This window comes from Psammomys obesus, unplaced genomic scaffold (genome assembly GCF_907164565.1).
Source record: "Psammomys obesus unplaced genomic scaffold, mPsaObe1.curated_primary_1811, whole genome shotgun sequence".
Lineage (NCBI taxonomy): Eukaryota > Metazoa > Chordata > Mammalia > Rodentia > Muridae > Psammomys > Psammomys obesus.
The window spans coordinates 15,008,757-15,030,582 of NW_026596131.1; the positions used below are offsets into that span (position 1 = coordinate 15,008,757).

At 53.2% G+C, this 21,826-nt stretch overlaps 1 protein-coding gene across 8 annotated transcripts in view; it reads right to left on the reverse strand.

The window, feature by feature from the left end:
- Slc38a10 (solute carrier family 38 member 10) overlaps positions 1-21,826 on the reverse strand; it is a 46,160-nt gene continuing 24,334 nt past the window's right edge. For 3 of the 8 annotated variants that reach the window (XM_055592107.1, XM_055592105.1, XM_055592112.1), the window contains 7 exons: positions 11,923-12,082; positions 6,719-6,886; positions 5,954-6,421; positions 5,326-5,430; positions 4,217-4,240; positions 2,025-2,201; positions 1-1,606 (listed from right to left, as the gene is read on the reverse strand). In XM_055592107.1, the coding sequence (XP_055448082.1) occupies positions 531-1,606; positions 2,025-2,201; positions 4,217-4,240; positions 5,326-5,430; positions 5,954-6,421; positions 6,719-6,886; positions 11,923-12,082 (2,178 nt within the window). In that variant the 3' untranslated portion in view covers positions 1-530. The remainder of the gene's footprint in view (positions 1,607-2,024; positions 2,202-4,216; positions 4,241-5,325; positions 5,431-5,953; positions 6,422-6,718; positions 6,887-11,922; positions 12,083-21,826) is intronic. The other 5 variants (XM_055592109.1, XM_055592106.1, XM_055592111.1 and 2 more) reach the window with 3 other exon arrangements.

Consider the following 21,826-nt stretch of genomic DNA (forward strand, 5'->3'; position numbering starts at 1 on the left):
TCGAGATGTTAGTGGCATTTTATTTTTTTGTTTTATAATCAATTTCAAAGAATGTGGATGACAGGAAACCAGGAGGGCCATGTACCTCCTTCCCCGAACCAAGTCAAGTCACACCCACCCCGGGCATCCCTAGGGCAGACCAGAGATGCTTCTTGCAGGTTTTCTGCACCATAGAGAGCATGGGCACCTCAAGGCAGAGTGGAATCTGGCTGTCACAGGCTGCAGGACTGTCAAGCGCCTATCACTGGCCAGACTGGGCAGCACTGGAACTGAGCCTCTGCAATGTCTTTCCTGGGCTGGCTCGAGGAACAAAGCACCCTTAGGCTAGTGCTTTGGCATAGCCTTGGAGCAAGTGATGCCACAAAGTAACAAGGATGTCTAGGGGTCGGGTGGCGGGTTAGACTTTGACAACTCATCATGAGACTTAGATACCAATCCCTGGGGACATAAGAATGTGGTCCAGTCATGGTTCCACCAGAGAACACCAGCTGCTATCTAGTGTCCTATAGCAGCCTTCCCTGAGCAGGTTCTCAGGCTTCCTCTAAGTTTCCAGGCAGCTGTTTAATCTGCCGGCTGTGGACCACTTGCAGGGCAGCCCCTGCAGCCTGGCGGAGCTGGGTGTCCAGGGCACTGCGGAGGTCATTCACCTGCACATTAGGCAGGGAATTAAAGCTAATGATGACTCCATCCCTGGGGGCTAGCTCCTTCTCTGGAGGAGAGGCAAGATCCCGCCGTCTCCTCCGGAGGTCAGAACCAGCCTCCACTTTTGGGTCTCGGTTGGGTTTGGCATGCTCTGGCTTCTGACCCCCGGGCACAGCTGGTCTGGGCCCAGAGTTCAGATCTGGCCTCTGCTTTGCCTCCTGGTTGGCGGCATCCCCCTTGGCTCTGTGCTGCTCCTCGGCATGTATGTGAACCCCTTGGGGAGTCTCACGTCTTACCTCTGGGTGAGAACCCTGACCTTTGTCAAAGCTGTCCTGGAGTTCTTGCTGAAACCTGGCCTGGGGCTGAAAGCCTACACCTGCTGGCCTATTAGCTGGGGCCATGGTGGGTCCGGATTTCCTGGACTTTGTGCGAGAGTCCCCAGCTTCTGCCCCTGGCAAGGGCTGGGCAGCATCTTCCTGAGCATCAGGACCCAGGGCCACTGCTTCCTTTTTAGTTTCCTTCCTTCCTTGGGAACCTCCACCAAAGACATCTTGGCGCTGCCTGGCAACTTCCTCTGCAAGCTGCTTCTCTGGACTCTTGGGTTCCCCAGCAGGGTCTGGCTTGGGCACTGGCTCCAGGTCCCCTGGGACCAGCTCCCTCACAGCTCCAGCTACCTTGAGCGCAGCACCTTGTGGATCTCTCAGCTTAGTCAGGGACCCCTGGGGCTTTGAGTCAGAGTCACCAGCAGGACCGGCAGCAAGCTCTCTGCCTAGCAGCGCCTTGGCTTCCCCCAAGGGGTGCTGGCCCACGTCTTGCAAAGGAGCAGGGTGACCCCTGGGAGCTCCAAGCACAGGTTGCAAAGGCCGTGAAGGGTCGTCTTCCAACGTCTCCCCGGCATGCTCATCCGGGGCCGCTGCCTCCTGTCCTCGGAGTACAGCCATCCCAGGCTCTGGCTGTGTGTCGGCTGCAAAGGAAGGTGAGCATCCGGTTAGCCACAGACATGAACACAAACTGCTGAGGCACTGACTGAAAAGAAACTTTCAAGCAGTTAAGACTCTTAAGAGCCAGAGAGATGGCTCAACAGTTAAGAGTGCCTGCTGTTCTTACAAAAGACTAGAGCTACAATCCCAACACCTAGTCAGGCAGGTCACAACTCTAATTCCAGATCTAAGGGACCTGATGCCTACTCTTGTAGCCTCCACACACAGAAACACACACATACATAACAAAAATAAATAAATCTAAAAACAAATAAACAAATGGGTTTATTTCGGTAAAGACCGAAATTCTCCTTCCACACTTCAGGCTTCTTCTAAGCCTCAGCTCTGGCCCCGGATCTGGCCTTTTTGGCTATCTGCTCCCTGGGGCTGGTCTCTACCTACCAGCCTTAGGCTTGTCCTCCTCATCTTCCTGTCGCTGCTGCCGGATTTCCTTGTGCTGCTCCTCAATCACGGCCAGCAGCTTCTCCTGCTGATCCAGGAGGCGCTTCTGCTGCACCTGCTGCTCTTTGATCACCTGTAGCAGCACGGCATGGTCCAGCATCTCTGCCCTCCCAGCTTCTGGTGGGGACACACACAATCAGATGCACTCCAGATGAGGTTGCAGGCACCTGTGGGGCTGATGGCCTTGCAATGTGCACAGTGACCTGAGGAGCCAGTCCTGCCACTGCCCGGCTCAGCAACACCGGCCGCATCACCTCAATCCCACCAGCGCAGCAATGAGGCGCTGCACTAGGGTTAGACCCAGCATGAGCCCCCATGGCAGCCTGCCTGGCCAGCGGCTGTCTCGCCTGCTTTTACTCTCCCCTCAGTGGATCAGACACACCGGCAGATCCCAGATCCCTGTCTGTTTCTGGCTGAAAATGCATGTCCAGACAAAAACTGAGAAGGAATGTAGCACAAAGTTAGTTGTAGGTTCTCTGAGCTGGGTGGGTCTCATCTACTACCTCACACCATTGTTCTAGGACTAACATAAAACAAAATAAAACCTAAAGGCTGTTTAAAAAAAGTTTTAAGCAAGACATGATGGTACACGCCTTTGATCCCAGCGCTCAGAGGCAGAGGCAGGTGGCTATCTGTGAGTTCACGGCCAGCCTGGTCTACAGAGTGAGTACCAGGACAGCCAGGGTTAAAACAGAGAAACCCTGTCTTGAAAAAAACAAAAGGTTTTAATACTTTAAGAAAATGTCTACTGAGATGAAGGGAACCTTAACAACAAAAGTCTTCAGGTGGAGTGTGAGAGCCCGCCAGTGTGGCCTAGACAGCCAGGGGCCACCTCAGGAAGGAAGGCGCTCCATCTCATCAATGGAGGGAGGGCAAGCCAAGCACAGCACAGGGAAGATGAACACCTTCCTAGTCAGATCTGCTCTCTCCTGTCCACACACAGCCTCACCCCTGCTGCTTTTGGGGGCCACCCACAAAGGCAGCAGGGGCTGGCTGGCTTTTCACTACAAGCCCTTCAGCACTGGGCCAGTTCTCTGCAGCAAGCAGCCATGGCACATTATTTTCCCACAACTCACACATTTTTAAATTAGGCATCTTTAGGAGATGCTGGGTTAGGGACACCCATAAAAGCACCTTGTGTGGAGTGGAAATGGAACACACCTTTAGTCCCAGCACACAAATGATACTGGCAAGCAGATCTCTGTGAGGATAGGCCGGACAAGACTACCTAGCTCCTGATGCAGGGCACATACTTGCAGGCTCTCCACCAGGGACTAGCTGAAGCAGTAAGTGTCCTTCCAGGGGGATGAGGAACTCCCAGAATACACACTAGGGCCTCCCCCAAACCCTTCAGTGGACAGCGCAAGGAGACAAAGGCAGGCTGGACCATGGAGAGGGTGCTGGAGCTCACCATGAAGAGAGCAGAGTTGACTTCAAGAATCAAACTGTCCCTTTTGCCAATGCCCAAGCTCCAGGCACTGGCTTGGGGAGGAAAAGCCTCGTAACGCAGGGCTCCTTCTCCCTTTACAAGCTCAAAGCAGTGTCTCCATAGGCCAGGCCTCACCCTGGCTGCACAAGCATGTAACTGTCAGTTGTAGAAAGACCAAGTTACATACATCGCTGGCACTCCCCAACCACGAAGAGATGGGTTCTGACAGAGCAGGCCCCGGGCCTCACGCACTCCTTAGTCGACTAGTCATGAGCCGGCTCTGGGAGGGAGGGAGGTGTAGTGTCCAGCCGTGTGAAGCAGCCTGGTGACTGGCTTTTCCACGACCAGGTGTACAGACAGGATAGGACCCCCACAGTGGGACATACGGACGCAGGCCACACACAGCAGCAGGAACATGCAGCCCCAACCCTGTCTCCAGCTCGAGGTTAGGTTCCCATAGACACCATCCCTCTGAGGTCAAGGCCCTCCGAGGACGAGGCCACAGGGCCTGAGGAGGACGAGGGAGCTGGAGTGTTAGAGACCCCACCTTGGGGGGCTGTGCTCTATCTGGAGGGGTGCCACTCCTCGGGACTGACACATCTTCATGCAGGGCCCTCACAGCAGAGTGTAGCACCGAGGCGCCATTCCCGCTGTCAGAGCCTCCACACACATGCTTCCTTGGCATCCCAGCCCTGAGCCGTACCTGCTACTAGCTTTTTAATCTCAGCTGTCCGTCCCATTGAGAGGCATATGGAAGAGAGGCACAATAGGAAACCATGAAAGTCTCTTCTTCACAAAGAAAAAAGCAATCACAGAATCAAACATGTTTAGGTGACAGATTACAGAAGCTGGACCCAACAACTATAGTCAGACTAAAACCAGAGACAAAAATACCAAGTGTGAGGAAGTTTCCCAGGCAACTTGTGAGCTGCAGCCAAGCAGAAGGGCCTGTGGGTCCTGCCTTCCAGGCAGCGCCATCAGCCTGGAGCAGCCCCACGTCGGCGGCAGTCGCTGGGCAGCTGCTCAAGTCTGACCTTTAGTTCGGGGTGAGAAGCATACCCTGGATCTTTTCAAACCCACTGGGGTTGGGGTATGAACACCAAGACAGGCCCAGCTCAGAGCCGGCCAAGGCCAGGGCTGGGAGTTTGATCCAGGAGAGCCAAGCAGACCACTATCTGTTCCCATACAAAACCAGGGGTCAGACTTCTGGTGGGGGTTCACCAAAAACAACCAGACGGTGGTCTCCTGGGAGGGCCACCACCGCCTCCCCTGTCAAAGAAACACCATGGGGACGAGACGACGATAAGCCGTCAAAATGGACATGGAGTTTGGAGATCTCGGTGCAAGTCATCCATGGACCTTCAAGTGCCAGGGCGAGCCTTTACCTTGGGCATGACACAGGGCACAGGGTATACTGTGACCATCCCATGCCGTCACAGCCCCACTAGATTACAGACCCGCCTAAGGAATAGCCTTCAAATGAAGTCTCCACACCTGTGCACTGAGGCCTCCTTCCTGGTTGTTAAGTGGTGGAAATCTTAACACACCCGCTTTAAGATGGAATTAAAACAGTAATTAAAAGCCATGTGATCATGTGACACTTTTTTTAAAGGCAAAAAGGGGAGAGAAAACAATCCTAGAGAGATGCCAGAGGAAAGCCACTGGTGGAAAGCAATGGGCTCACTGAAGGTGTTTCCTTGGCATAAAAACCAAGGAAGAGAAATTATGGAGTCAGGAGGGACCCAGGAGTACCCACACCACCCAACCTCAGGCTAGAGCCCCCTCAGGCCGAGGGGCTCAGGCCAGCCTCACCTTCCAGCTTGCTCCCTGCCTGGTCTCCAGCGGGTGGCTCGGCCTCCTGCTGCTCCCTCTGCTCTGCAGCCTCAGGCCTGTGCACAGGGAGGCCCGCCTTCCCACCTGCACAGGGGGAGAGTCAGCTGCTTTGTTGGAAAGTCAAAAAGTTGGGGGTGGGGTGAGGAGGTGACAGATGTTTCCTAAAATGACTCCATAGCTAGCCCCCCACAGTTTATACTCAACCTGATGATTACCAGGGAAGTAATAAAAAAATATTTAACAATCTCACAGGCTGATGGCAGTGAGCCAATGTTAACTACCTTCCCCAATTAACATGCAAGTCCCATCCTGAGCAGCTCTGGGATGGTCGCTTAACAATGTGTTACCTGTCAAGCGCTCCTGCACTGTCCCCTGTGTGCGCCCAGGCACACGAGAACAGCATGGCACCTGACATTTAGTGGTCTGGCAAACAACTGTGTGACAGATACTACAGAAGCTGTCAAGCGACCAGGCTCCTCTTTACTCCAGCAGCTGCTGAAGGGGCTTCCACACCAGCATGCTAATCTGGGGATGAGAGAGCTGGGGACTAGGAAGGACCAACCCACTTGTGCTGCACCCACCAAAGGAGTAAACTCTGAGGACTCACCAACATTGCTCTCCACAGCACTCTGCACGGGCTTCCACGGGCTGCCTCCAGCCTTCCGTGCAGCCTCCTCACCGTCATCTGCCACCTCGGCGTGCTCTCCAGGCAGCCTGGCCTCGGGGGCTGCAGGCAGATCCCCATTGCCCGGTCCGGAATCTTCCTTCCTGGGCTGGACAGGTGGCTGGCCATTTGCTTCTGGAGCCTTCTGAGGATGCTCAGCTTTCCTCACTGCCAGGGCCTGCTCAGGTCTCTGCCTTTCCTCTCCCCTCTCAGGCTCCTGCTGCTCTCTCTCTGACTCAGGTGGAGGCGGTGCCACCTGGCCCCTGGCCCCAGGGTCTCCTTCATCTGGGAGCCTGGGAGGTGGCCTTTTCTCTTCCGGCCCTTCTTGGTCTTGATCTTCATCCACAACTACTTTGTCATGAGGAATGGGAGGCTCATGGCGATGGGCCTCACCCACAGGGACAGCAATGCCTGGAAGGATGCAAGGACAGGTTGAGGACATCAGGCCTTTCTACCTTACTGGGGACCTGAACTGGCCTCCGGCTCTCGGCAGTGTGGCCTGGGCCACTGCCTCAGGTCCCTCCACAGCTATCTGAGGACTGACAAGAGTCCTAGAATATTACTGCTGCAAGAGGAACATCAGCAGGCAGCTGTCTCAGCCAAGGGGAGGGCAGAGCACAGGTCTGGGCTAAGCGAAGGCACCAAGTCCTTCACAAGGCTGCTTAAGTCTTTCAATGTCAGGGCAGCTGGAGCCACTCAGTCACTTGCCTTGCCCCGGGCGATCTAGCTGTGCGGCTTCCTGCTTCTCCTTGGGGGCTTCCCCTCCAGGGACATCCACTGGACCCTTAATCTGGGCCTGCTCCAGCACCTCTTTGTCCTCTGGCGGCTTCAGCTTCTCCTGGCTCTCTTCAGCAGCAACTTTAATGGGATCCTGGACTGCAAGCACAGCACAGTGAGCCCCCAGTGCAGGCTGGGTCGGCTTCCTCAGACCAGGACCACACATCAAACCAAATGGCAGGAGTGGAGGTGCTGTTCAATCATGATTATCAGCTAAGCAGCACAGAAAACTTTTTTCATTCATAATTAAAAAAAAAAAAAAGTCGTAATTCAATGTATACCTGTAGTTAGAGGGCACTATATAACACCTGTCCACAGCCACCAGAGGGCAGCATAAGCACACCAGACAATGTCCCCAGCGTCTCCCAGCAAGGACCAAACTTCTGCCCTAAGGCATAGGCTGAGAGGCCTTTAAGGAAAAGAATACATAGGCTATGGTTGGGCACTCCTGCCAACCTCTTGCTGTTGGTGGGGCAGATTCATACCACAAGGGTTGGAACAAAAGGAGAGGCTGCCAAAGTTGCTCTTTACATGTCCACAAGAGCTCGGGATTCATGCTTCGCCAGGAGCCACAGCACAGTAGGGTCACAGAACTGGAGAAAACTGGCTTCATTGAAAAAGACTACTTTTGAGATCTGGGGATCTGGTATAGGACCTGGCCAGGGTTCACTGCCAGCCTAACATAAGCCAGGTGTGGCATCATCCTGATATGGATGATCTCTCTCTCTCTCTCTCTCTCTCTCTCTCTCTCTCTCTCACACACACACACACACACACACACACACACACACACACACACACACTACAATGGACCCAGGAACATCGTAAATTCAAGGTCATTCTCAAGCTACACAGTTTCAGGCCAGCCTGGGCTACATGAGATCCTATCTCAAAAACAAAACAACTACTTCCTATGTGTTGGGCAATCACAGGAGAAACTGAAGAACTAAGTAGAGGAAAAAGCATCTTTAGAAAACAGAACTGGGGGCTGGAGAGCTGGCTCTGTGGTTATGAGCATTGGCTGCTTTTGCAGAGGGTCTAGTTTGGTCCCTAGCACCCACACAGTGGGTCACGACCATCTGTAACTCAGTTCTATGGGATAGGATACCTCTTCTAGCCTTTTCAGTAATTCATGGCTGCTGGCCAGCACTGGACATGGGCTCTCCAAGATGGAAACAGATCTTTCATTAGGAATGGATGCTGACCATGTCCTCAGCTACAACAAAACATAAACGTTCAAAGCAGGCACCTCTAGAACCCCTATGCTATTTGTTTCCAATTCCAAGGCAACCACAGGGTGGAAACAGGAAACAGTGTGATGGTGACAGGCCAATTGACAACCAAGAAGTGAAGGCCTAGTGTGGCCTCAAGGAAGAAAGCCAGCACTCGCCGAACGGGCAGGGGGCCCGTGGCCACCACAGACCACTCACACAGTCTCCAGGCTATTCCTGTGGTCACCAGGACTGCTGGAAACACTAGGAAGCCAGCAAGGACCCTTGTTTTGGCCTCCTAGGCAGCTACTTGCTGCCTTACTCCAGCAGGGTCCCAGCCCCTCCCATGCACAGGAGTGGACCAAGGAGGTGACAAACCACCTGGTCACCTGCTGCAGTGCCTCCCTAAGGGACAGACAGCAGCCCTGCCTCACAGGGAGCAGCTCCACCAAGAGTGGACTTTCCTCCTTTACCCAGCAAGAAGACAGTTTGAGGCCTGCCTCATGAGAACTGGCGAGTGGAGCCAATTGCTATAAGCTGTAAGCCCTCCCTTTGTCTTTCTCCTTCCTTGTCCCAGGCTTGAAGGCAGTTAGGGGCTGGACAGCAGGCTCCACCTCCCAGCACAGCTCTGCTGGTCACTGGCCTCTCCCGTTCTCCCTGATGCCTTGTTGCCAGCAGAGATGGGAACATTCACCCCTCGACACTGGCACTCAACCCAGAGGTCCACTCTGTCCTCCAGATGGGCTCCTGGCGGTGCAAGAACAGCCCCATCTTTAAGGGCTTGGCAACTCAGGTTTCCTGAGGAAGCAAGAGAAATAGCTAACATTTCTGAAAGCCAGCCCCTGTTCCAGGGAGCTTTCCTAAGGACCAGTTTCTCCTTTGTTCTCCAGGATTCTGTGAGTAAAGTGTCACTTGCTGAGGTCTGACTTAGAACCCAATCTTTGGGCTTTAGCTGGATGGCTCTGTAGCTCACCTTTCCAAACATGGCTCACACCATAAGCTCCTGAGAGCTGGAAGGCTGGGCTAATGACCAGGACCAACCCTGTAAGGCCTTGGCACCAGCAAGGAAGCTCCCTTGTTCTTCACTCTTGGTTCCTCCTCAAACTGGCATGTGCAGTGGGTGCACGATAGCCATGGTGCACACAGAGTTGACATAAACCAACAGCGACCCAAGGGGAACCCTTCCAATTCAGCAGGTCCCGCAAGGACCATCACCTCAAGGAAAGCCAGCGAGATGAGGTAACTGTCATCCTCTGGTGCAGCAGCAGTAAAACTAAACAAGGTTACAGTAGGAGCAAGGAGCACATGACACAGAGAGCTTTTAAAACCTCACTGAGGCACAAAGGAGAGATGACAGGACCCCATCAGGAAGGGAGGGAGTCAGACAAGATGAGCGGAGCATTCGGCAGCAGGGTCTGTCCTGGATGAATCCTGACACTATCAAAGGTGCTGGGGCCTGTGTCACCTCCACAGGAAGAGTGGCTAAGGCAGACAGCAGCAGAAACCAATGAAGGTCCCAGAGGGAGTGATGACAAAAAGACAGAGAGGATACAGCTGTGTGCCTCACTGGGACCCAGGCCACCTGTGCCTGGCACCCACAGGCCCCGTGGCTGCCCAGTATGTCCCCCTAACTTCTACCAGCCAGTGCCGCCCCACCACACTTCAGGAGAAAGGGGACCGGGGCAGGCTTGAGCTGTGTGGCCTCATGGTGCACAAGGTGTGGGCAAGAGGAGGAAAAAAAAGCAGCAGGGCCCAACAGTGTTCAGAGGAGGAGCCAGAACACTATCAAATCCACATCGTCCCCAAGACCGACTAGGGGAGCATCGGGCACGGAGATAAACGGCCTAATCAGACTCTTTGAAAGGGTAATTGTCTTCTTGAGCTTTCTCAGGGACTCAGCCAGGCGCACCAAAGGCCCCTGAGGCCAACCACAGGGCCCCGGGCTGCACCTGATGGTCAGGTGTGCCATGTGAGTGTACAACGGAGTCACAGCACATGCTGGGTGAGCCTACAACATCAAAGAGACCAATAAACAAGGCTCTCGCACCCTTGTTTATTGGAAGGTGCAGCTGACAGGGCGGTCAGAAGGCCCTTAGTCTCAGCCCGCCCAAACAAGGCAAGCCCTCAATTAGGTGGGAGGCTGGGTGGCTAGACACAACTAGCTAAGCCCTGACAGCGTGTCGTGTGGTTCTGAGAGGACGTGTGTGTTGTTGGAGCCTCGTGAAGAGGCGGAAACCAGACGGTGCCTCAGGCACAGGTGAGCGGGTGGCCTGTACATGTATAGAGATGGACGCAGTTGCTGGCTAGGACTAAACGCTGCACAGGACCACCACAGGGGCCTGGGTGTGGGCTAAGGAGACACTTGGCCCACAAGACGAGCTGCACGAGGCTCTGCTGGGGTGACCCCAAAGTACACAGAGCCATCATCTCCTTGCTACCCACAACAAGGGACCACATCCAGCTTGTAGCTCACCAGGATGCACCCTCACCACACACCCCTTCCTTTTCATGCCATCATTCCCACGTCAACACTGTTCTCTGCCTAGCGTCTTTGGCAGTGGCTGACACTAGGCAGAAAACTGACTGGCTTTTCCGGAAGGAACTTTCCACTAGCTAGGGTGCGCACCTCAGGCAAACTCCTTCCGAGTCCAAAGTGCCAAATCTACTGCCACACACATGGCACCCTGTAGCTTCTCAACATCCCACCTTCACCCTGAGAACCCCAACTATCCACCAGGGTCCCCCAATGACCTTGTTGTCTTCCTAGCCTCTTGATTCCTAGGAGCTAGGACAGGAAACCTCTTCTCTGCCTTTGCCAATCCAAGAAGACATATGAGAGCATACACAGCTCCTCCAAGCTTGGGGATGAATGAAGAGGGTGGCCCAGGAGAGCACCTTGGGGCAGCTACCAAGGCGATGGCACTGGATGAGGAGCCCAACAGAGATGACAGAAAGCCAAGGGTCTCTGTCTCAGTGGTGCTAAGAGCTGAGCAGCCTCCAACAGGAAGGACCTTCTGTACACTACAGACATCTTCTCTGAGCACACTAGCCAGCACCTCCACAATGGCCTGAAACCTGCCACAGAGGACGGACTCTCCCGACCCAAGTCTCTCCAACGCCGAAGCTAGACAGACGGTTCATAAATCTGGCCCCAAACCTCACCGACTTTTACTGTAATGCAGAACACCTACCACTGCCAGAGAAAGCAGCCAGGGATTACTGTTTGTATTCCAAGACAGTACCCACTATGACACCCTTACCTGCTGCCACTCAGAGCTACCCGGCACGCATGGGGCCCTGTGTTGCTGTTACTGTCTCTGCCTGGGAAGGCCTGGCGTACATCAACCCATCATAAGCAGACACACAGAAAGTAACTTTGAAAGCACGGTCCTGTACCCCTGTGGCATGGCCATAGATGGGGAAGACGGGGCACCAACACCAAGACTCCCACCATTGTGTGAAGACGTGTGGCCAGTAATTCCAGCAAGTGGAAAAACAAACAAAGCCAAGATACACTAGCTGGCTTTGTCAAGGGGAAAACTGGCTCAGTTTTACATTCTTGAAACAGAGACGTGGGCAACATCCATAAGCGTACATACCTTTCAGTGTTCACAGCGGCCAGGCATGGAGACAGGAGAGCAGGCCGGCACTGTGACATCCCCCATGTCACCCGCACAGAGGTGGCAGCACACCAGCCAGCCTCCACTCAGAGAGCATACCCTCATGGAATGGAGCGGGAGGACCCAAGCCTAGAACCTCCCACTAGCTTCATCACTCACAAGACAGAAGCTATCAGCACAGGTCCAAAGTCCTTGAGGCGGGAATGAGGGGTTACTTGGAAAGCACGACCCATGACCCTGAGGTAATGCTGTGGACACTCACACCAAGAAAGGTCAGGGGATTGGGGCAGGGCCATGCATATACCTGACAGTCGGGCTGCCTCCATCTTCATCCCGCCCTCGGCATCTCCTCGCTGGCCACCATGAGTGTCTTGCTTGGTCAAGTCCAGAGGTGCTTCTTCACTCACAGACAGGGTAGTGAGTGTGCTGACCACCAGGATACCCAGGCCGACCCAGAGTACCACCTAGACCAAAGACCCCAAGACAGGAGGATTGATGACAGCCCCTGTCCCCAGCTGAAGCGATGGAGACTCTGAAGTTCCCATTAGGAGTTGGGCTCTCTTTTTCTGACACAAGGTTTGCCTCACACTCATAATCTTCCTGCCACAGGCCCTGAGTGCTGGGACTACTTGTGCACCACAAGGTCAGGCTGAGGTCAAGTTTCTCAACCACTGGGGCAAGAGAAGCAAGAGCGTCTGGGCACTACCCAGCTCAGAGGGGTGGCTTGTGCATATTGCTCACTGGGCGCATGCTCCCACAGACCCCAAAGAGTGGGCCTGTGCAGGGCATGTGGACCACACGGGCCGGACAGCCCGCCCTCACAGTACCCACGTTGACACCAAGTAACAGCCGGGCACATCTGACCTGGCAAGGTGGGTTACCCTGCCAGGCTAAGCAGAAATACAGCACCTCTCCTCCCATCTGAGGCAGGAGAGACCATCGGTACCCAGAGCCACATGTACTGCGCTGCTAACTTTCCTGGGGCTTTTCCAAACCTGCAGGGCCCTGGACTGATGCTGAACTCTGTGGCACTACAAACCCTTTATCACGCCACCCACAAGCCTGCTGAACGACCTCCTCTGCGTGTCTGGATGCTCCTGGTACAGCTGCCATTTCTGCCTTGGTCTGGCCTCCTCAGGCTTCCTGAGGGGCAGTAGCTCCTACTTCCACAGTTCTGCAGGAGGAACCAGCAAGGCGGCCTCTTCCTTACCAGAGGACCCTAACTGGTTCCCTGTCTTGATGTCTCAGAGCCAAAACTTAAAAAGCTTTTCTGAATGGCCTCCTGAGTCTTGAAGATTTATGTGTCATGTATGTGTGTCTACACGTATGTGTACCATGTGTATGCCTGGTACCTGTAGAAGACAAAAGAAGGTGCCAGATACCTCTGGAACTGAAGTTACAAGCAGTTATGAGCCACCAGGGAATGGGACCTGGGTCCTCTCCAAGAGCAGCAAGTGTTTGTAACCACTGAGGCACCTCTCCAGCCCAGGCAGACTTTTAAAAAATAAACTAAAAAATCAGCACCAAAGAGCTGAGAGATGCTCCCAGGTCCAGTGCAATCACAGAATACAGATCTCCACGGGGAGGAAGAACCAACTGACTCGTAAGTTTTAGGAAAAGCCCATCTGTGGCCAGATACCCTGGCACTCAGCTGGCTGGAGCCCAGAGTGCCCCATGAACGTGTGCCTCCGACCCTTCTGGCAGGAACCGTGGCTAGCCAATGTGACAAAGTATATGTGGGGATACTGTCTTAACCTGTGTCCCCTTTACTCAGCACCTACATTCCACAGTCGTCAGGGGTGCAGAGCCCCTGGCCCCGACCCTGAACTCTTTTCTTCAGCTCTGTGGAGGCCCTGCTTCCTGAAATTCAGCTACAACCCTCCTCGTGAAGAAGAAAGATTCAGGGATCAATGCTTATTGGTGACAAGCAGTATTCTCAGCATAACGTAACAGGTATGATCACAGCCTCCGGAGGCATCAGCTCTCCAAGGAGCCCATGGTGAAAGCTAGCACAACGGATGGCTGAGGCTGCCACAGTAGGTGGACTCTGGGAACTCTCTAGACCCCTGATGACCCCTGCTGTGCCTTCATGGCCTGTCCCAGGCTGTCCCTCTGTTTTCAGGGGCCCTGTCCCCTAGCACAAGCCTGATACAGAACAGAAACCAGGCTCTGGACACAAAGGTCAAAGGATCCAGATGGAAGGAGCCTCGACAGGGATTCACATCGTGGTCTGGGCCCAGAATGCCCTTCTCAGTGTGACACCTGGGGAAGCAAAGTTGGCCTCCCAGGCTCAACGAGCTCCACCTCCCAAGCCCAACATTCTGTGTTTCTGCAGCTGATGACAGAAATGACCTTTTGCAGAAGCCACAAGAAAAATGTTTCTCCCTAATCGCACTTCCCACCCACCAGCTAAAAAGGCAAGGCCTTGAAGAGAACAGTGAGTGAGGCAGAGGGCAAAGGGCCGCTGCTTCATCATGGAGTCAGTTTCCTGATGAGAACAGAGCCCAGGGCGCTTTGATAGGCCCTGGTGTTCTGTCCCTTGTGGACCCAGTGAAGTAGGGTCTCCTAAATGCTTTAGACCAAAGATAAATGTATTTGTCAGTCATTTCATGTCTATGATTTCCAGTGGGGACTATCTTATACTAATTCCATCAAGACTAACAAGGAAAGGCAACATTTCATCCATGACTTTAAATGACTTGTTTCAACCTTCAGTTTTTTTGAATTTAACAACAACAAAAATCACCCCCGTCCTCCAAAAAAAAAAAAACCAAAAAAATGTTAGTCCCACTGATGCTGGGAGGGAAGCTCTGTGAAAAGCTCCCAATACAAGCCAGGGGTGGGCACCTGTAGTCCCCACTCTGATAACATGCTGGCTCCTGTTGCACAGGGCACAGGCCAGCAGGATACACAATCAAATCACTGCTGGAGGCCAAGGAAACGGGCTCTGCATGCTGCATGGATGTCTGCTGGGCACCCACACAGACACACGTGGCCTCTGCTGACCTCTGTTCACCCTCAGCATGCCTCACAGCTGCGGGCTCTGTGGGCACTGGCCTCCGTCTATGCAACTGCTGGCTGGGCCTGCCTCGCCTATAGCCATGCACCCGCCCTCTCCTGAAACAGAGCAAGAGCCAGGGTGAGCGCTCCAGACCTGCTCAGCCTGAGGGAGTCACGGGAACAAGGCTAAAGGCCTCTGACTGTTCTCCAGCCTGTGGTGAATGGCCTGAGGAGCGAGCATACCTAGCGCCAAGCAGGTACCTACTGAAGCTCTTGGTGACACTATTGCCAAAGCCAGAACACAACACACCCTAACAGCACTCAGTGCTACTGACCATACGCATGAGGCGTCTGCTGGTGAATGCAAACAAACAGAAACACACTTCTTCAGAAGTGTGGGAAGCCAGGGGTCCCAGAGTCTCCCTGAGCTGTACTGGCCTAGGAGTCGGTATTTCTTGACTGCTGACCAAGCGCAATCAGTGTTAACACAACAGCTCCTTTGGCGTTCTGAGCAAGTGAATCCAGCCCTGTCCTCTAACAGTCAACTGCAAGGAAGGATAGAAAGTCAGGGAGGGGCAGCCAGCCCTGCCTGAGCAGCCTCAGACCCAGGGAGAAGACCAGCCCAGCCTCGGAGTGAGCCTAGCTCCCAGCACTGTGCCACAGCTTCCTGCAGCGGAAGACTCGCTTTTGAAGTGCGGATCTTGGTCGATAAGCAGGATCCGGTGTGCCAGACATCTGATTTCAGAGCACCCTGCTGACTGCAATTCTGGCATCGATCCACCTTAATGTAGTCCAGAGCCAGCCAGGAGAAGAGCCGCAAATCCACCCCCTACAGTTCAGCTCAGGCTTGAGAAATACAGAGGTCTGACCCAGGCTACAGTCCACAAGCATCCAATTGCCCCACCGTCCCCTAAAGGAGCTACCCAAGACTGCAGCTTCATGCAGGGGCTCTGACTCCTGACATGGCAGAGCCCCAAAACTGGGCAGAGAATGCTCCTTTCTGTTCTGGACAGAACAGTCCACACACTTGAATTTCAGAGACAGAACATACCCCCAAGGCCAGGCTCTCGCCACTCTCCAGCAAAGCACCTTGATGAAGGAGCTGGTGCCAACAGTGTGGGGAACTAGGTCCCCAGCCTCAGGCAGCCTCACTCTGGCACGCTACAGGGCAGAAGCTGACCGGCTGACAGCTCGCTGCGGTGTGTGCAGGTGCGCAGCACTCACACTTGCTTCCTCTAAGGGGCTAGCAGGGCCTTTTTTGCTAGAGGAATCCACACCTCTTATAAGCGTCCCTGAGGCTCCAGCGCCCCCTGCTGGTTTCATAGGAAGAAAGCCTCAAATGGCCACCATCAAGGCCTCCAGCCTCAGATAAGACAAAAATCAAGTCCTGGGTGAAGATAAGGTCTTCGTCATTGTCCAATAGGGCCCCTGTAATGCTTTCTAAGTATTCTTCCTTCATGCACCTTCACAGAAGCTGCCCAGCAGCACGGACTTCTTTCTGGCTCTTCGGGAGGTCCCTGAGCAGAGAACAAGCACTGGTCTTAGCCAAAGGCTGAGCTGAGGATGTGTGCTCCTCCCTCCTGCAGGAGCAGCTAGGGCTCCTGGGACAGGGTCTAGTTCCCAACAGGGTCTCAGCGCCAGCCACCCGCCTGGATTGTTTTACACAGTACAAAAGCTACAACATGCCCTCATTGGCCAGAAGGATGGCCTGTTTGAGAAGAGCAGAGGCCGGTGTGTTCACGGCAGAAGTACAGCATCTTCCTACCTCAGTCAGAAAGGAGTTCAAACATTCAAGACCCTCAGAAACATAAGTAAGCAGTGCAGACCACGCCTTGGCATGACGCAGTGTGTGTTTATGATAGACACTGTGGCCATGCCTGCCCATTCCTACACATGAACAGAGGCAGTCCCGGCCTCCGAGTAAGGACACCACCAAACTGCCCCTCCCCCCACAGGCACCATGACAACAGGCACACAAGGACATCCACAGACAAAAGAAACAGAAACGTAGTGATGGGAAAGAAGGAAGGGAACCAAGAGATCCAGGGAGGGCTCAGTGGGGTGAAGAAGAAAAAATGACTACAGAAGATCCGCAGCTTCCCTGCACAAAGACAGCTATAGTCAGCATGCCAACAAAACAGATCCCTTAAGTGCCAGACAGACCTGAGGGGACAGCTGAGTCACCAAAGCCACGGCCACCTGCTGAACAGGAAGCTCATATTGTGCTGCTATACACAAATATTCTTCTTAAATTCATCTACAGCAGTAATGAGTTCCAACGAGAACAAAGACAAAAGGGAGACTTAAGATTTCTTAGTCGATTCAAATTTCATTCATAAAATAAATCAAACAACAACCAGAGAGAGCATTATTAATGAGAACAACGGAGAAGTAGGAGAGTTTAGAGTTAGAAAGCCAGGCATGAGTCAAAGACCTTTCTCCCAGCACTCAGAAGGCAGAGGCAGGCGGATCTCTGTGAATTTGAGGCCACTCTGGTCTACAAAGTGAGTTGCAGGATAGGCAGGGCTGTTACACAGAGAAACCCTGTCTCAAAAAAACGAAAAGAAAGGAAGGAAGGCAGGAAGGCAGGCAGCCAGGTTAGACAATGAATCACAAGTCAGATGTAGGAGGTGGGGCTAGGGGTGCGGCTCAGCTGGCAAAGACCTGGTCTAGAGGGCAGGAAGCCTAGGCTCACTCTCTAGCACTACGTGAACCAGGCATGATGGTGCACTACTAGGACACAGAGGCAGGCAGATCTGATCTTTGGCTACATGGAGGGTTCGAGGCCAGCCTGGGATCTACAAGACCCTGTCTCAAAAGCCAGAAAATAAAAAGCCAATGGAGCAATTGCTGTGTTGCCACAGTAATGAAAACAGCATGAAAAAAAGAGACCAACCAGCAAACTAAGTAAGTCCCATCGAAACTAAAACACCCAAGAATTTACTCAATGACGTAAAGATCTTTCTGTGAGCTGTCATGCGGGTGCTGAGATCCCGACTCCGGTTCTCTGGAAGAATCTTAACCCCTGAACTAACTCCCCAAGTTTATTTCATGTGTGAGGGCTTTGCCTTCACACGTGTGCACCATGCACATGCCTCGCACCCTCTGAGGTCTGAGATTACGGATGGTTGTGAATTACCACGCAGGTGCCAGGCCCTTTTGAGAGCCACAAATCCTCTGAACTGCTGGGCCAATCCTCTAGCCCCGGGAAGTCTTTCTAACTAGAAGGCCCTCCACCCCACTTTTCCCAAAACACCTGATGAGGTTAAAAGCTAGAACTTGACAACCTAAGAAAATGGTCTGCAGTCTGACAGGCAAGGGGTTAACCTCCCTAGCCACATCACCCAACTGCTACGTCATGCTACAGCAGAACAGCTGGTGTGGCAGTGCTAGCCCACTTCACTCCAAAGCTAGATGAAAACACTAAGGTCAGCCAGGTGCAGACACGTGCAAACATCTCCCGGGAACACAGGCGCTCAGGAAGGCGGACTTGCTGCCCAGGACACTCAGTGGAGCCAGGTAACAGTCCACAGTCTAGACTCCACCATGACTCACAGCTGAGACCTGGAGCATGGGCTCCAACGGCCACAGCCTGAAGAGACAAAACTCCACAGATGTGTGCTGGCCCTGTGTGCGCCACCCTCCTGAGGAGTAAGCCAGCAGTGAGGAGAGCATGCAGGGAAGAGCAGCTGCCAAGACAAAAGCTAAGTGAGAATCAACAACACGAGGGCTGACAATATTTATGAGAGATCCTAGGAATGAGGGCCCACTACATGCAGGTTTACACATCATGTCTGAGGGCACACCAGGAGGTCACACCTCAGAACCTCTGCAGCTTCTTCAACAGGAGACAGGACTAAACCACAGAAACTAAGGACCGAAAGCAGAACATGAATCAGAAGGGAGGGCAGCGCTCCCAGATTTATGGCAGAGTCAAACTTGGATAAACCCACCATAACTCGAAACTTCTGCAAGTGGGAAATCACAGCTAATGCACGTGGGCTGAACATCTGCCGGAGTGTCCTTTCTGCTGCTGGTAGACCGCAGCGACTTAAGGGAGAAGAGGCCTATCCTGGCGCACAGCTCCAGGATGCAGGCCACCAAAACAAGGCGGTGTGGCGGCAAGAGCTTGAGGCAGCTGGTCGCCACACACTGGGGCAGGAAGCAGAGGGAGACTGATGTTCCTGCCTGGCTCCCTTTCTTTGTTCTATGAAGCCCAGGACCCAAGAATAGGATGGTCCTGGCCACTACTAGAATGAGTATCTGGTTGAAGATAACCTGCATCTAAATAACCTACTCGATGTCTAAATAACCCACTATACTTGTGCCTGGAGGCTTGTCTCTCAGCTGGTCACAGACGAGCAGGTGACAATCAACATTAGCCACCATGTCATCCCTAAGCTCCTGAAACTCATTCTGTGGCCCAGGCTGGCCTCAAACTCAGAGACACTCCTGAGCACTGGTCCTGAAGGTGTGTGCCACCACCGCCCAGCTGCCATCCTGAGTCTAGAGCGTCACTAACTTCTCTGACAGTGGCTGGAAGGGAGCTACAGATTGACATCGCTGCTCACTACACATCACTGCCCATAGAAGCTTGCTCCAAATGCAGCTTCCACCGAATGTGTCTGAGCGTCACACCATGTAGAACCCAAAAGCTGTGCAGTTGTGCTGCTGTGAGAAACTGTGGTGTAACGGCCACAACAGTCACGTTGAGGGGCTTCGGGGGAGTCTGCTGCACAATCATGAGGACCTGAGTTTAAAGCCCCAGCAACCACGCAGGGTCTAGGTTCAGTGAGAGGAAAACATGGTAGAGAAACAGAGAAGATGCCAGAACTCCACCTTTGCCCCCATACACACAAGCAAGCACAGTACACACGTACACACGTGCGCGCGCACACACACACACACACACACACACACACACACACACACACACTCTTCCACCTCACCCCACACATTAATAAGTAATGGCCTGGTGTGGCTGGAACTGCCTTTTATCCTATAATCAGGAGGCACAGGCAGCCTGGTCTACACAGTGAGTTACAGGAGACAACTCTACACAGAGAAACCCTGCCCCAGACAACAAAAATACAGTTGGGCTATTGGATTAACACCTTTAACCCCAGCACTTGGGAGACAGAGGCAGGCAAATCACTGAGTTCGAGGCCAGCCTGGTCTACAGAGTGAATTGTAGGACAGCCAGAGAAACTCTGTCTTAAAAAAAAAAAGCAAATGGAAATTATTGCCTAAATCAGTGGGTACACCAGTAGTCATCAACCTTGATTGACTCTGAAGGTAGCAGGCAGGCTACCACAATCCCCACTGCAAGCACGCCCCTGCACACCAACCACATTCCCCCTTAATGCCCTCCCTGCACCTCAGAGTATCAGGAGAAAGAACACCAAGAGGCTGCTTGCTACTCTTCCTGTCACAAAGCACCAGACAAAAGCGGCTTAAGGACAGGCTTCAGCCAGGCTCCAGCTGAGCACAGTCCATCCGAGGGCTTGAGGGCAGGGGCGGGAGGCAGCGGGTCACACGCATCCGCAGTCAGGAGTCTGATGCTCAGCTCGCTCACTCCTCTCTGATGTGCTGACACTACTGGCATTATGGGGGTGCTGGCACCCCTGTAACACACTGGGAGGGAGGCGCTGTTCCTACATCTCGTTTGCTGCTTCCTGGGTGCCACAGGTGACACACATTGCCATCATTCTAGCAACTGTTACTCACACCTAAAGGCAGAGCAAGGAACACAGCCCGAACCTCCAACACTGTGCGCCAGGGTAAACCTTTCCTCCTCCTAAGTTGCTCCCACAGGCATCTGTCACACGATGAAAAGTCTAAGAGGCTGTGGCCCAAAGAAGTCAGTGGGAACCAGCAATACTTCAAGGAGCTGGAGCTCAACTCAGCAGTGGAGAGCACATGCCCTCTCCTAGAGGCCTGAGCTCAGCTCCTAGCACCCACCTCAGACAGCTCAAAAGAGCCCAACAATTTCCAGGGGAGACAATGCCTCTGGCCTCTGCTAACACTTGCACTAAAACACATGACCAACATACGCACACGTAATTTAAAACAAATCTTAGAAACAGAAAGAAAATACTGTGAGGTGAAGGATGCTGTCACCTCCTCAGTCCAGTCCTGCTGCAACTCCAGTCAAAGTGTCAGCCAGTATTCTGGGAGAACCGAAAGGCCAGTCTGGTCAGGCGGGGAGACCGCCAATGGGAAGGAGCACCTTGAGGAGGAACAGAGCAGTGCGCCTCCCTCCTCCCCACTGAGGAAAAGCACAAGGAACCAGCACATGAAGCAGGCAGAACCGGGGTGCAGGAGGGACCAGCACAGGGGTGGGCACAGGCCTCACAGCAGGAGCTGACAGGGACGAGGCAGGGGACAGAGGGGATCAACTAGCCAGCCACAGGATCCTGCCTCACTTGAGTTGATCCCAAGGAGGAAGAAAGATAAAAGCCACCAGAACAGAGCTTTAGAACTTGAGGTAGGCAGGCATTTTTACTTTTCTTAAATAGAACCAAAAAAGCACCAACGGGGGAAAAGTCAATAAACTGGGCCAAAGTAAAATTCAAAACTTCTATCCCTAAAAGATGCCAATGCCAGGTGAAGTAACTAAGAAGTGAGTTCCTCTTGATTTAGAACATGGTGCCATCAAGGCAGCCCAGTGGGTTAAGGACACATGGGTTCAGTTACTGGCGCCCACAATTGTCTTTAAGTCCAGTTCCACAGGACGGGTCACCTTCTGGCCCCCATGGATACTAGATCCACTCAGACAGACATAGTAACTAATTAATAATAATCTTAAAAGTTTAAGGGTGGCTGCAGAGCCTGACCATCTAAGTTCAAATCTGAAAGCCAGGTGGTTGGAGGAGAGAGTGACACCCACAAGCCCTGCCCCCTCACGTGAGAGCACATGCACATACATGCACACACACCAAGTAAATAAATGTAATCAAGGGGAAGAAGATGCTCTCAAGAAAGAAAAAGTGCCAAGTGGTGGCACACACCTTTAATCCTAGCACTAGCGAGGCAGAAGCAGGCAGATCTCTTGAGTTCAAGGCCAGGCTGGTCTACAGAGTGAGTTCCAGGACAGCTTCATAGAGAAACCCTGTCTCAGAAACAGACCGATCGATAGATGGATAGACAGACAGATGGATAGATAGATAGATAGATAGATAGATAGATAGATAGATAGATAGATAGAT